Source organism: Pelophylax lessonae (assembly GCF_965119305.1).
Source record: "Pelophylax lessonae genome assembly, chromosome: 1".
Taxonomy (NCBI): domain Eukaryota; kingdom Metazoa; phylum Chordata; class Amphibia; order Anura; family Ranidae; genus Pelophylax; species Pelophylax lessonae.
The window spans coordinates 864,586,979-864,602,313 of record NC_138768.1 but is presented as its reverse complement, the minus strand read 5'-3'; the positions used below and the strand labels follow the sequence as shown (position 1 = coordinate 864,602,313).

Here is a 15,335-nt window from a genome sequence, read left to right as displayed (position 1 = left end):
AAAAATGTCTAGATTACCACTTGCTGACCGCCCCACGCAAATTTACTGTGGCAGGGCGGCTCGGCTGCACATAATCACATACATGTAAATTAGACATAGCAGGAGCCAGACTGAAGGAGGAGTGGGCTCGATCGCCTCTGACCTCCCGTAATCTTAGGGGAAAACTGACAGGAGAGCCACCTGCCTATGTAAACAAAGCAGACGGCCCTTCTGTCAGACAGGCACAGTGGGATTGTGTGTTTCAGCTAAGCTGAAACACCGATCTCTGTGTGCCTTTCACAGAGCCCTTCCCTTCCCGCAGTTAGTAAGCACGTTTAGGCTTACATTTCACCCCTTGATCAGCCCCAGTATTAACCTTCCTTGTCAGTGTAATTTATACAGTAACAGTGCAAATTATTTAGCAAGTAAAAATAGACTGGAAGGTGATATGTGCGCTGTCACGTGAGTATCCAAGTGGGGGGATTAATTCTAATGAGTTACAGCTGGTATAAGATAAATCAAATTGTGAGATTAGGATAAAATCCTATCCTGCATGCAGCCAGCTCTAGTATTCTTCACTAAAATACCAATAACAATATTAGATAAATAATGAGTCAGCGAAAATGGGTAAAATCTCAACGGGGGCTCAAACTGAGCTAGCCAACATCATAGGTTCAGGTAAGAAATAACGGAGATAATCATGCAATATATTAAAAGAACTAGTAGCACATAAACAGGTATAAGAAGATCAGCCGGCTATAAAAACGTGTAAAATCCGAATCCTAAAAGTCTATCCAATTCCTAAAACACTAATGTGTGTGTTTAACTTCAATATTGGTGTTCTAAATAATTGCTCCAATATGTATCTGACTTGTAACAGCTCCTACTGAACGACCAATACACAAAAAAAAGGAATAAAAGCAGATCAGCAGGCTGTGGCAGAAAACTTGTATGATGCGAATCACAAAAGTGAGTCAGATTCCTAAAACCAATTCTGTATAAATCTTCAATATAAAATAACTAATCCAATATATATCTGACTTCTGATAAAGAATAAACCACCCTATGAGACAACACAGAGAAATGGTCAAATAATCGCATCGATCGACTCAAATCGCAAGATAAATCGCTATATAAGTGTAATTAACGAGTATTCACGGTGATCTAAAGCATAAAACAATTGTGATGCATGTGATAAAGCACATTAAATGAACTAGATGAAATGCATAGTGTTAAAATAAATTCATCAGTGCATGATCATGAAAAGAAACCAAAATGCATAAATAGCAAAAAATGTGGAAAATATAAATCCTCAAAATAAATAAATATTCCGTATGAATTAATAAGTCCAAGTGCATAAAATCAATCAAGTGCAGTGATCAATGGATGTATATATAGATAAGAAATATATATATAATTAAAACATGTGAATCTTGTGCAAATTTAACAGTCCATGTGCATTATAAATATATATATATATATATATATATATATATATATATATAAAACTTGTGCAATTAGCAGTCCATATGAAATAAATAAGATAGGTGCGGTGATCGAATAAAGTTCATCCGTGCACTTAAATATATATAAAACTTGTGCAATTAGCAGTCCATAGGAAATAAAAAAGATAGGTGCGGCGATCAAATAAAATTCATCCGTGCACTTATAGTAAAGTGACAATTAGTGACTACAATGTGGATATCCAGTGCTGTGATCCGGAGTGAGCTGTGAAATAATAGGAGCAGTGACCGCTCACCTCACTGCACCTCTTTAGGCACTTTAAGATGGACTCTGACCCTGGGGGTAGGGTGCTGGGCTACTCCGGTGGCTTAGGGTGCTCTGACCTCCCACTCTCTGATCCACAGCTATCAGTCCCGGATAAACTCCAACGATACCAGTGTATTCCAAAAAAAGACAATGATGCCCAAATCGTGAAGTATTTATACACTCGCTTTATTATTTAAATTCAGGGAAAATTGCAATATCCTCTGATGATGTCTGTGCGGACGATACGCGTCAGGAGCTCGCAGTAGAACTTCATTTTAATACATTGCCTGTTACCATGCGATTCTTCCCATCCCTTGAGAAAGTCACGTGATCTGTGACGCAACGCGTCGGGAGGCATTGGGTGACGTTGACTTCCGGTTGGACGGCCGCAGCCGGAAGTACCCTGGAATCATACCGCAAGAGTGCGGCAACATTTTATCATTCTTTGCCTATTATTCTACAATTGAAATGTGAGTGTTACTTTTCCCTGATTTTAAATAATAAAGCGAGTGTATACATACTTCACGGCGGCGATCTGTGATTTTTTTTTGCGGGACTGCGACATTGAGGCGGACAGATCGGACCCCTAACTGACATTTTTGACACTTTTGGGGGTACCAGTGACATTACTACAGTAATCAGTGCTATACATATGCACTGTTACTGTAAAAATGACACTGGCAGGGAAGGGGGTTAACTTTATTAGTGATCAAGGGGTTAAGTGTGTCCCTAGGGGCGTGGCTTGTGATGTAACCACAGAGACATATGATCCTACATAGCAGGATCGTACAGTCTCTGCAGTTACACCAGCGGGAGACCGTGAGTGGCCGGTGGACATCGGGGATGTCAGGGAACGTGCGGGGGCGGGAGCGCGCCTCTGGCGGTGCGCGATCGCCCCCTATTGGCTCGTGGGTGAGTGATGTACTGGTACGTCACTTTGCCCAGGAGGGGCTGACCGCCGCAGAATGTGTACTTGCGGAGATCGGCAAGTGGTTAAAGTAACTCAGTGCTGAATCGCAAAAAAATGGCCTGGTCATTAAGGGGGTAAAACCTTCCGGAGCTGAAGTGGTTTAAAAAAACAATATGAAAATTACCTTTATTCAAGTGTAATGAAAAGCAGTCATCCAGCTACAGAATACTCCCCACAATAATCCAACACAGCTAGGGTTCATTCTCCCCTGCATCTGTTTCAATAAACCATTGGCCTCTATGCCTTCTCTTTCCAGGGCCATCGATCTTGTAACTTCCCCAATAAAGTCCTTTGTAAGCAAGCAGACACATAATTACGTCATCACTAATTGTAATGGGATACTCCCAATCTTATAAACCTAATGTAATTTGCATATAACAGTGTCATTTGATGAAGAGGCTAAAGCCTCGTACACACGCAACGAATTTCCGCCGACCGGTCGTTCATCTTTTGTCCAGAGTGGTGTCTGTTGGTTGGAATGTGCTCTAGACTGAACACGAATTTTGTCATCCGACACAATTATACTTCAGAAGTGATGTCATGTGTTGGTTTGCTTTCTTTGTGTTCTTTCTTCTCTGAGCATGCCCAGTCTTGCTCATTAGATTTTTCCCTGTCGAAATCTGTACTGACTGCACGAAAATTGGACGTGTTTTGACGGTGGACAAAAATTTTATAGCCTGCACACCAGAATTTTTTCGGCCGAAAAGTCGGAGTCAGTTGTCGAGAGCACCATACTAACAAGCCGAAAATCGGCAGATCGGTCGTCAGACGAAAATTCCCGGCCCAATTTCGACTCGTGTGTACGGGCCTTAAGAGACTCGTAGTCTATCTTGAATTCACCAAATTAAAAGGTACTTTTCCAAAAAAATGTTTTAAATTGGACTTGAATTGAAGATAAGAAGCCACAGAGTTAAAAAAAAAATAATAATAATAATAAAAAAATAAAAAAAAAAAGTTGTTTTCTAATTAATTTTAGACCCTATTCACACTTGACCATAGCAGAAGTATGCAAAAAATTCACTAGAATGCGCAACAGGCTTGTGGTGCCATTACTTTGGCACCCAAATGTGGGTAACAGTCGCACGTTTTGCTGTGTGTTTTCAAAGCAACAAAACACATGAAGGACGTGCGATATATTTGGGTCATTTACAAAATTTGGCACATGAGCTTCTTTAGCGTGTTTTTGGAGCGGAGGGAGGCCCCATTCAAATGAAAGTTTCAAAATCGCCTTTTAAAATTGTAAAGGAAATTTGCACATCTTGTATATTATTGTATTTTATCTTGTATGTATTGCACACTGCACTCATTGTGAACACGGCACTAATAATATTTTCATTACATGTTTGCATTCTTTCAAGTCCTGATTAGAATTAGCCTGCCTATGTTACGCCCCTTGTTAGCATAAAAGTACAATTGTAATATTAACCACTTCAGCTTCATAAGGTTTAATCCCCTTAATGACCAGGCCATTTTTTGCAAATCGGCACTGCGTTATTTTAACTAACAATTGCACGGTCATGCGACGCTGTACCCAAATACAATTTATGTCCTTTTTTTCCCACAAATAAAGCTTTCTTTTGGTGGTATTTGATCACCTCTGTGGTTTTTAGCTTTTGCGCTATAAACTAAAAAAGAGCGTCAATTTTGAAAAAAAAAAAACACAATATTTTTTACTTTCTGCAATAAGCCATTCCCAATAAAAAAATTAAAAAAAACAATTTTTTTTTATCAGTTTAGGCCAATTTGTATTCTGCTACATATTTTTGGTAAAAAAAAAAAAATCCCAAAAAACTTATTTTAATTGGTTTGCGCAAAAGTTATAGCGTTTGCAAACTACTGGATAGAATTTTGGACTTTTTATTTTATTTTTATTTTTTATTAGAAATGGCGGCGATCAGCAATTTTTAGGGGGACTGCGACATTGCGGAGGACAGATCGGACACCTAACTGACATTTTTGACACTTTTTGGGGACCAGTGACATTAATACAGTAATCAGTGCTAAATAATGTGCACTGTTACTGTATAAATGACACTGGCAGGGAAGGGGTTAACACTGGAGGTGATCAAGGGGTTAAATGTGCTCCTAAATTAACTTGCTAACTGTTAGGAGGGGGGCTCTGTGAAAGGTACAGAGAGATTGGTGTTTCAGCTTAGCTTAATGAGGGGAGAGAAGAGCTGTAGACATGTACAGAGCTGTATCGAATGAGGGCTCAGGTAAGTAAAAGGTGGGGTTAGGGAGGAGGCTGACCGCATGGAAACCACGGCTGTTGGGTGCTGCCACCGCCGTTGCTGGTAAGGGAACCCTGCAGTAAAGCTGCGCTCGGTAATTGGCCAGGAAGCAGAGGGAGGAGGAGGGGGCGGAACCTCTGACTTACCTCGCTGCAGCAAGGTCCGACCGAAGTGGGGACAGGGTACCTGTCAAAAACAGAAAGGTGAAAGGTGCCAAATGTGGCACCGGAGAGGGGGGGTGGGCGGATAAGCAGAAGTTCCACTTTTGAGTGGAACTCAGCTTTAATGATTTAAGGGTAAAAATGTTTAGGCTTTACAACTACTTTAACTGCAGGATAAAAGTTAATGAGTGGAGTTTGGCTTTAACAATTTTAACAATTATAATAAATGTACATTGTATATATTTAATGGATCGTATGGTAAAGTGTCACTGGTATCTTGGAGTTCAGCATGACCCCCCCTGGAACCTTCTGTTTTTTTTCCTCTACTTTTCTAATATTAAATATATACAAACCCAATTCCAAAAAAGTTGGGACACTGTACAAATTGTGAGTAAAAAAGGAATGGACTAATTTACAAATCTCATAAACTTATATTTTATTCACAAAATAATATAGATAACATATCAAATGTTGAAAGTGAGACATTTTGAAATGTCATGCCAAATATTGGCTCATTTTGGATTTCATGAGAGCTACACATTCCAAAAAAGTTGGGACAGGTAGCAATAAGAGGCCGGAAAAGTTAAATGTACATATAAGGAACAGCTGGAGGACCAATTTGCAACTTATTCGGTCAATTGGCAACATGATTGGGTATAAAAAGAGCCTCTCAGAGTGGCAGTGTCTCTCAGAAGTCAAGATGGGCAGAGGATGGGCAGAGGATCACCAATTCCCCCAATGCTGCAAAATAGTGGAGCAATATCAAAAAAGAGTTTCTCAGAGAAAAAGTGCAAAGAGTTTGAAGTTATCATCATCTATAGTACATAATATCATCCAAAGGTTCAGAGAATCTGGAACAATCTCTGTGCCTTTAAGGGTCAAGGCCGGAAAACCATACTGGATGTCCGTGATCTTTCGGGCCCTTAGACAGCACTGCATCACATACAGGAATGCTGCTGTAATGGAAATCACAACATGGGCTTAGGAATACTTCCAGAAAACATTGTCGGTGAACACAACCCACCGTGCCATTCGCCATTGCCAGCTAAAACTCTATAGGCCAAAAAAGAAGCCAAATCTAAACATAATCCAGAAGTGCAGGCATTTTCTCTGGGCTCATTTAAAATGGTCTGTGGCAAAGTGGAAAACTGTTCTGCGGTCAGACGAATCAAAATTTGAAGTTCTTTTTGGAAAACTGGGACGCCATGTCATCCGTACTAAAGAGGACAAGGACAACCCAAGTTGTTATCAGCGCTCAGTTTAGAAGCCTGCATCTCTGATGGTATGGAGTGCGTGTGGCATGGGCAGCTTACACATCTGGAAAGGCACCATCAATGCTGAAAGGTATATCCAAGTTCTAGAACAATATATGCTCCCATCCAGACGTCGTCTCTTTCAGGGAAGACCTTGCATTTTCCAACATGACAATGCCAGACCACATACTACATCAATGACAACATCAAGGCTGCGTAGAAGAAGGATCCAAGTACTGAAATGGCCAGCCTGCAGTCCAGATCTTTCACCCATAGAAAACATTTGGCGCATCATAAAGAGGAAGATGCGACAAAGAAGACCTAAGGTAGTTGAGCAACTAAAAACCTGAATTAGACAAGAATGGACAACATTCCTATTCCTAAACTTGGGCAACTTGTCTCCTCAGTCCCCAGACGTTTACAGACTGTTATAAAAAGAAGAGGGGATGCCACACAGTGGTAAACATGGCCTTGCCCCAACTTTTTTGAGATGTGTTGATGCCATAAAATTTAAAATCAATTTATTTTTGCCCTAAAATGATACATTTTCTCAGTCTAAACATTTGATATGTCATCTATGTTGTATTCTGTATAAAATATTGAAATGTGAAACTTACACATCATTGCATTCTGTTTTTATTCACAATTTGTACAGTGTCCCAACTTTTTTAGAATCAGGTTTGTATATATATATATATATATATATATATATATATATATATATATATATATATATATATATATATATATAGTGTTTGGGGGTTCTAAAAAAATTTCTAGCAAAAAAAAAAATGATTTTAACTTGTAAGCAACAAATGTTAGAAAAAGGCCTAGGCTCCAAGGAGCTTAAATTGCTCTGATTCATGGTGGAGATCAGATGTGAGATCTAAAGTGGTTAAAATGATTCTATTATATACAGTACATAACATATATATATATAGTATATACACATTGTAGCCCCCTTCACATGTGTGTATAGCTCATCTCTGTTTGTCTCCCGTCTCTGTTCAGGTGTGGTACATCTGAATGCTGATGCACCCAGAAAGATTCAAACAATAGTTATAAAAAGAAACCAAGCAAAGTTCAACTCAGTAAAGGGAAAAAGCCATTCATACTCCACACAAAGCACAATGTCAGCATGTGAGTGAGTAAGCAGTAAAGGATGTATATAAGGGCCATAGCCATCCCAGCAGTTACTGGTGCACACGAATAGCAGCTCGGTGACAAATCAAGCAAAATGGGAAAGGTGAGTTTTTAAAAACCATTATTTTTTGGACTAAAAATTAAAGGCCAACTTTTTCCAATTCCTTTTTCGATTTAAATAGATTTTGGGAATTAATATAGTTTTTATTGCTGTCTTTGGGATATTTTCTATCCTTTCCTGTCTGTTTGATGAGTGTCTGACAGAATAAGTGAAGGAAAATCAAACAAGGACATTGATGGCAATAAAAACAATTATTCTAACAGAGTATGGAAAGGTTAAAGCCTTTGTCAGGATTTTTTTTTGCTGTTTGTGGTAATGCGAGCGCTGATCCTTGTGGTGATTTGTTGTAATGTTACATGTGGAATGAGGTCCTGGAGGCTGCTCTCCTACAACTGCGACCAGAGAGGTGTTTACTAAAAAATGTAAAATATGGGAGCACCACATTAGTTTTGTAGTACCCCCTTGTGTACATAGTTGGTTAGTGTAGGTAAATTTAGTTGGGCTTCACTATAGCCCATGAAGCCAGCTTATTCAGGGTCATGTAGAGGTATCAGTCACCTCCCCCTGGCTTCTGGAAGCTTTTAGAATGTTCCAGAACTTAGTGGGAGAAGGGGGAGAGACCTCAGCCTGAATATTCATGGGGACTCTACCATTACCTGGGGGAAGGATCGCCCAGTAGGTGAAGAGTGCCGTATGAGTATTCGGGAGCTTGGCTATGTGGAGAGAGAATCCAGGATCCAGAGTCCTGGAGGGGACCGTTGTGCTGGGGGGCTCTGCCTCCAGGCAAACGTGTGCTGCTGAGAGGCAGAGAAAGAGAGAGAGAGAGATAGAGAAGGAGAAGAGAAGGAGCCAGAGACTTCCTCAGCCCCCGCAGTCTCAGTCAGGCTTGGTTCTGACACTCTACTGGCAAGAGTGACCTGTAAAGCAGAAGGCCTGGACAGAAATTGCCATCTTTGCTCCAGGAATCACCAGAGACTGAGCCAGTGATCTCTATTTGTTAACCCCCCCCCCCCCAAGCCTACAAGGGAGAAAGCAGTCAGGTGCAGGACCTCACTAGTTTTCAGGAGGGCCAGCACTTAGCCTACCTTCATCCCTGCTGGGGATATTTAAAGTAGTGAGCTACATGCTTTAGGATTTTTTCTAGTGGAAAAAATTCAAGATTCCCACAGTCAGTTTAGAAGTTCTCCTAAATGAGTACAGCCTTGGATTTTGTGCTGGTGGTCAGGAATCGTTATCCAGTTTGTTCTCACGGTTTGTGCTTTGAAGTCAGTTCTGGGAAACTTCCCTAACCCCATACAAGCTACATCCTCTAATAAATTATTAAAACTAAGCCTATGGACCGGATTATTGACTGATGAGTACTTGCCAAAAGTGCATGTTTCCTGGCTGTTCAGAAGAAGGGGGACTCAAAAATCTATTTTGCATCAAACGTAAATGTATTTTTGGGACTTTGTCAGGGCTAGAATCAAGGAAAAAAAAAAAAAACTATATGTACATACACGTATAATTACATATAATCACAAAATTATATGACAAATATTTATGGCTAGGGGAGAAACGCAGGCAATAAAAATAGTAGTACCCCTTGGTGTTGACAGTTAAAAAATGCTCCTTATGTCGGTGGTCAGTGGAAAAGTGCCTTCTTTAAACTGATGTTCTGCATGGTGTTCCCCATGGTCAGTGTGACTCTTTATTTTATTGGTCAGTGGGTCACTCTTACAATATCGGTATAAGTGAAAAAGTGTCCCCCCTTACCAATAGCTAAAAAGATCACTGATATCAATAATGACTGAGAGACAGAAATTGCTCATTGTTCAAGGAACCACCGGCAACCTCTATAGAAACCCTCGCTGAGAAACACTGATATAAAGGCACATAAAATCTAACCTATAAGATTTCAACAGAGATCCAATCTAACTGAGGTTCCAGCTCTGTTCAACCCAGATTAAAAAAAAATAAATGTTTTGTTTGATGTTGAGATTTAATATTTATCCAGCTGTGATCTTGTGTGTGCTGATAGTGAAACTGATTTTTTTTTTTTTTAAGGTTTATATATTGAGTTTGGAACATCCCATCCCTTTATTTGAAGGGATCAAGAAGTAAAACTAATTTCATGGCTTATACAAGTAAATTTCTACCCTTTTATTCCATTAGATCATCTTTTACGAGGACAAGAACTTCCAGGGTCGCTCTTACGAGTGCAGCTCTGAATGTCCCGATCTGTCCTCATACTTCAGACGCTGCAACTCCATCCGTGTGGAAAGTGGAAACTGGATCCTGTATGAGCTCCCCAACTACAGAGGACACCAGTACTTCCTCCATAGAGGAGAGTATCCTGACTTCCAGCAATGGATGGGCTACAATGACTCCATTAAGTCTGTGCGTCTGAGCCCCCAGGTAATATAATGCAGTACAATGTGAATTTAAGCATACCACTGCCCCTAGCCATGAGGCAAATATCTTCTTTAGTCAGCTTAGGATCTTGATGCCTGTCTCCATCTTATATCACCTGATCCATCCTATACTGTAAGTCTTAAGACATGTCAAAAAAATAAAAAAATAAATAATAGTAATAATACAGATGGGGGGTCTTTAAAAAGTTTCCAAACTTTTTCATTTTCATTTGAAATGGAGAGTGCGAGGAGTTTTGCTGATGGCATTAAAAAATTGGTACACTGGGAAAATTGCATCGCAAAGGAAGGTGATTATGTAGAAAAGGGATATACTTTTTTCTTAAAACTTTTCATAAAAAGAGTTTAAAAAAAGTGTGGACATTTTTTGAAGAACCCTCGTATATATATATATTTATTTATTAGGGATCGACCGATTATCGGCAAAGCCAATATATCGGGGGCCGATATGAGGTTACCGATATTGCTGATATTTCAGGAAAGTGCTTGTACCGGAGTGATGCCTGTAGCTAGAGGCATCATCCCGATACCGGCGTCCATAGCCGACAGTTGGCTGTCTTGTAATGACAACCGATGCGGCTAAGAAACCGCTCGGCTGTCATTACAAGGAGCGGGAGGGGACGTCCCTCCCGGAGCCTTCCGTGGCTTGTCCGGGTCTCCCGTCCCACCGGGAGACCCAGGCAACCAGCCTGCACAGCCACCGAAGAGAAGACCCGATCAAACTTGCATTCGGCTCTGATCGGGTCTCCATGTAAAAACCCGGAAGTGATGTCATGACCTCACTTCCGGGTACTCGGTGGCAAATTCAAAAAAATTACAGCATTCAAAACAGCCAAACTTGATGTTTTGAATGGTTTAAAGCGCAGAGGAGGGGTTTGTGGTTGTTTGAGGGGTTTGTAGACCCCAAGATCCCTCCACAAGGGTACCTGTCAAAAAAAAAAATGTACGAAAATATCTGCCAATATTGGCCGATACCGAAATGCGATGACCAATGTATCAGCAATAAAAAGATGATATCGGTCGCTCACTAATGTATATATATATATATACATACAGTATCTCACAAAAGTGAGTACACCCCTCACATATTTGTAAATATTTTATTCTATCTTTTCATGTGACAACACTGAAGAAATGACACTTTGCTACAATGTAAAGTAGTGAGTGTACAGCTTGTATAACAGTGTAAATTTGCTGTCCCCTCAAAAAAACTCAACACACAGCCATTAAAGGGTAACTCCACTTTTGTGGGGAAAAAAATAGTAAATGAAGAGAAAACAATATAGTGTATGCAATTGCGACACAAATCATATTGTAATTTAATGTTATTAAAAACTATCTTTCCTTTTCAATCTGCAGCTCTTGTGATTTTCTGCAAATGCAATATGGCCGCTTGGAGCTGTTCTGTACACAGAATGTATACTGACCACACCCCCAGAAACATAATTTCCTACTTGTGTGATTGGCTCACCAATTTTCCTAGAAGTCTGCCTAAGATACAAGTCAGATTTCTGGCTTTCCCTGCAACAAAAATATAATTTTTGGTGAGATAATCCCAATAGGAACACGTCTAAAGGGATGCAGGCCCAGCAGCTTTCCTCATTAGAGCCCTGCAGCTGCCACAGCTGGTTGATAATTATGAAACCACTCCCATTAGACCCACTCAGCACAGAGGCACAAACAATGATTTCTTCAGAATAATAAAAGGTAGGAATCTGCAACAAAGTTAGTTAAAATCCTTGTAATGTACAGAGATCACCCAGAGGGGAATGTTTTTCTTCCCAACAAAAGTGGAGTTACGATTTAAAATCAAAACTGCTGGCAATAAAAATGAGTACACCCCTAGGTACAAATGTCCACATTGGGCCCAATTAGCCAAATTCCCTCCCCGGTGTCATGTGATTCGTTAGTGTTACAAGGTCTCAGGTGTGAATGGGGAGCAGGTGTGGTAAATTTGGTGTTATCGCTCTCACTCTCTCATACTGGTCACTGGAAGTTCAACCTCATGGCAAAGAACTCTCTGAGGATCTGAAAAAAAGAATAGTTGCTCTACATAAAGATGGCCTAGGATATAAGAAGATTGCCAAGACCCTGAAACTGAGCTGCAGCATGGTGGCTAAGACCATACAGCGGTTTAACAGGACAGGTTCCACTCAGAACAGCAAATTTACACTGTTATACATGCTGTACACTCACTACTTTACATTATAGCAAAGTGTAATTTCTTCAATATTTCCACATGAAAAGATATAATAAAATATTTTCAAAAATGTGAGGGATATACTCACTTTTGTGAGATACTGTATATATATATATAAAAACACCTGGCATTTTCCTTTCCTCTCTACACTCTGTACAAAGCTAAGGCATGGTTGCATTATACTTCAATTAGTAGTCTTGACGCTACAGGTTTGACTGCTAGGTTAATTTCAAGTTTTGTTTTCGTCTTTAGCACCAAGGTTCCTTCAGAATCAGGATCTACGAGAGAGAAGACTTCAGAGGTCAGATGATGGAGTTCACTGAGGATTGTCCAAATGTCTATGAGAGATTCCGCTACCATGACATCCACTCCGTCCATGTCCAAGATGGCTACTGGATGTTCTACGAGGAGCCCAACTACAGGGGGCGTCAGTATTACCTGAGACCTGCAGAGTACAGGAGATACACCGACTGGGGAGCCACAAGCCCCAAAATTGGATCCTTCAGACGTCTCCATCATTCCTATTAAATGTTTAAAAACATTTTAAGTTTTCTGCTTGACAATAAACTTGATAAAGACATTTTTTTTCTGTTTGTTTTTTATTTATGCAATGTAAATTTTTGATGCAAATATCTAAAGAGCAGCAACCTATACAACCAGTCAAAAGCCACTCTTAGTCTGAGACTCAAACATCTCTATGAGAATATACTGTATACTGGGTGCGAGTCGCACTCCATCATAAAGTCATTTATTGATTTATTTCATGCAGAATAAGTTGGTTTCTTCTATACATACTGGAGGAGATTTACAAAAATCTGAGCTTGCAAAATCTGGTACAGCTCTGCATAAAAAAACAATCAGCAATTTTCCTGGGCAGTTTAACCACTTCCCCTCCTGGAAGATTTACCCACCCCTTCATGACCACGCCATTTGTTGTGATACTTCACTGCGTTACTTTTTTTTTTTTAAATTCAGAAAAGTGTTTATTGAACAAGGTTAAACAATTTCCAATCTATATACAATGCATTTACTTACATCTAATGATACACTTCATGGTCATCTTAGCGCCCTTAACATTAATACTATCATCGTGACCTTCAAGTCCACAATATGCTGAAGTATTGAAGCTTATACAGTTTATCTGGTAATAAACAACCACAGCTTGTTAGGATCTCCCCGTTGGTCATTGCAAGATTCTGGACATCACCAGTTCCCTGGGGCTCAGCCCAGGGGTATTCAGCCATGGTGACCAGATTTTTTCAAATCTACCTGGGCTTCCCCTGTTTTGAAAAATGTACCTTTCCATGACCGAGGTATTCCCCATGTGTAGTATCCATGAGGCTACTCTGGGCGGTGAGATCGATTTCCATCCCAACAGAATGAGTTTGTGTGCTTGAAATAGTGCTCTAGAGCAGGGATTCCCAAACTATGGCCCTCCAGTTGTTCAGAAACTACAATTCCCATTATGCCTAATCATGTATGTGAATTTCAGAGTTTTACAATGCCTTATGGGATGTGTAGTTCTGCAACAGCTGCAGGGCCGTAGTTTTGGAATCCCTGCTCTAGAGAATGCTATCCGAACCATCTCCTTTGGGATAACCTCTTCCAGAACCCCCAGGTTACAATGAATTGGGTCTAAAGGGACGGTCAGCAGGAACACCTTGTTAAGTGTCCCAAGTACCGCACTCCAATACCTATGGAGCTTTGGGCATCTCCAAAGTAGATGGATGAGATCCCCCTGGTGTTGCCCACATCTTCAGCACATGGGGTCTGACTGTCCATCCTATGCAGTCTAAGCGGGGTGTAATGCACCCTAAGTACGATGTATAATAGGGAGACTTTTTTGGGCAACTTTAAGAGAGCAGGTAGTAATAGAGTACAGGACTTCCTCCCATTGGTCTCCCGTGAGTGGGCCTACGTCACTTTCCCATAGGGACGGTGCCTTGGTGGGGTAAGATTTTAAATGGTGTTAATAGTATTTGATAACAATGTGAGATGATCCCTTTGGTTTCAGTCCTGGTTTGTAACAGATGGAAAATGGGGGTATTGGACATAACCCAGCTGTCAGTGTCCCTCTGCGTGCACACAGCGTGCCTGAGCAGGAGATAGGAGTAGTACATGGTGGAGGGCACATGAAATCTATTTTGTAACTTAGGGAAGGATAGCAGCTTGCCATTCTGAAATATGTGTGACAGTAGAGTTACACCAAAGGATCGCCACTTGGGTCCCTGCTGTAGTTTTGCCAGGTCGACATAGGAGGGGTTCTCCCATATCAGGCTATATTCAGTGAATCCCAGCACCCCCTGCATCTGCCTGCCTTTATTCAATATTTTTTGGATTAATGTAAGAGTGGGCATCTGTCTATTTGATTTATGGAACTTCTGTGCCTCCAGGCCCATCGGAACGGTCTCCCCTCCAGAGTCTATCAGCATCCGTCTTGCTGAAGAGCCCACCAGATCATGGATCAAGGATCCCTTCAGATGCTGAGCTGCAATATAGTACAACCAAGGATTGGGCACTGCCAATCCTCCACTGTCCTTGGGGTGTTGCAGCTGTTCTAGTTTGATCCTGGGAGGGCCTGTATTCCATAGTAGGCGTCTAAAGAGGGTGTTGACCACCCTAAATATTTTCAAGTGAATTACTACCGGTGAGTTGTGAAGAAGATATAGCAGCTGTGGCATCAATATCATTTTTATTAATAAACAAAAATAACCGCGCTAGACACAGTAAGAGAAAATTTAAAGTGAAATAAATTAAAGTGATGAAAAATAATAAAGCTGCAGCTATAGTGGGAAACACCAAATAGCAAAATTTAAAAAATAAAGCTGCGCTAGAAATGATAAATGTTATTACAACATATACATAAATTTCAAATAGAAAATCATACATAAATCAGTAAACAATCAAGTTCCAAAAGATCAATACCACAGTGTCCATATATTAAACCCCTGTGTGTAAATGGTTAACAAATGGAATCATAAATAAACATAAATAAAATAAACAGTCCAAAAAGTATGTGCAAATGTGCAGGGAAACAGAGATCCTCCACCACAATACTATGACTCTTCCTCCACGGTGACAAGTGCCAAAATCACGCTACTGCGCTTACCAGAGATATAATGAAACCTTTCAAAGCAAACTCAGAGGGTAAAGGCT

At 40.4% G+C, this 15,335-nt stretch overlaps 1 protein-coding gene across 1 annotated transcript; it reads left to right on the top strand.

Annotated features, from left to right (window-relative positions):
• Nucleotides 1-602: 602 nt before the first annotated feature.
• Nucleotides 603-12,707, top strand: LOC309550233 (gamma-crystallin-3-like; the record flags this gene model as incomplete). The annotated part of the gene is made up of 5 exons (XM_082250644.1): nucleotides 603-657; nucleotides 7,376-7,455; nucleotides 7,578-7,610; nucleotides 9,723-9,965; nucleotides 12,432-12,707. 5 exons carry the CDS (start codon nucleotides 603-605, stop codon nucleotides 12,705-12,707), a joined length of 687 nt encoding a protein of 228 aa, XP_082106770.1.
• Between the last annotated feature and the right edge of the window lie 2,628 nt (nucleotides 12,708-15,335).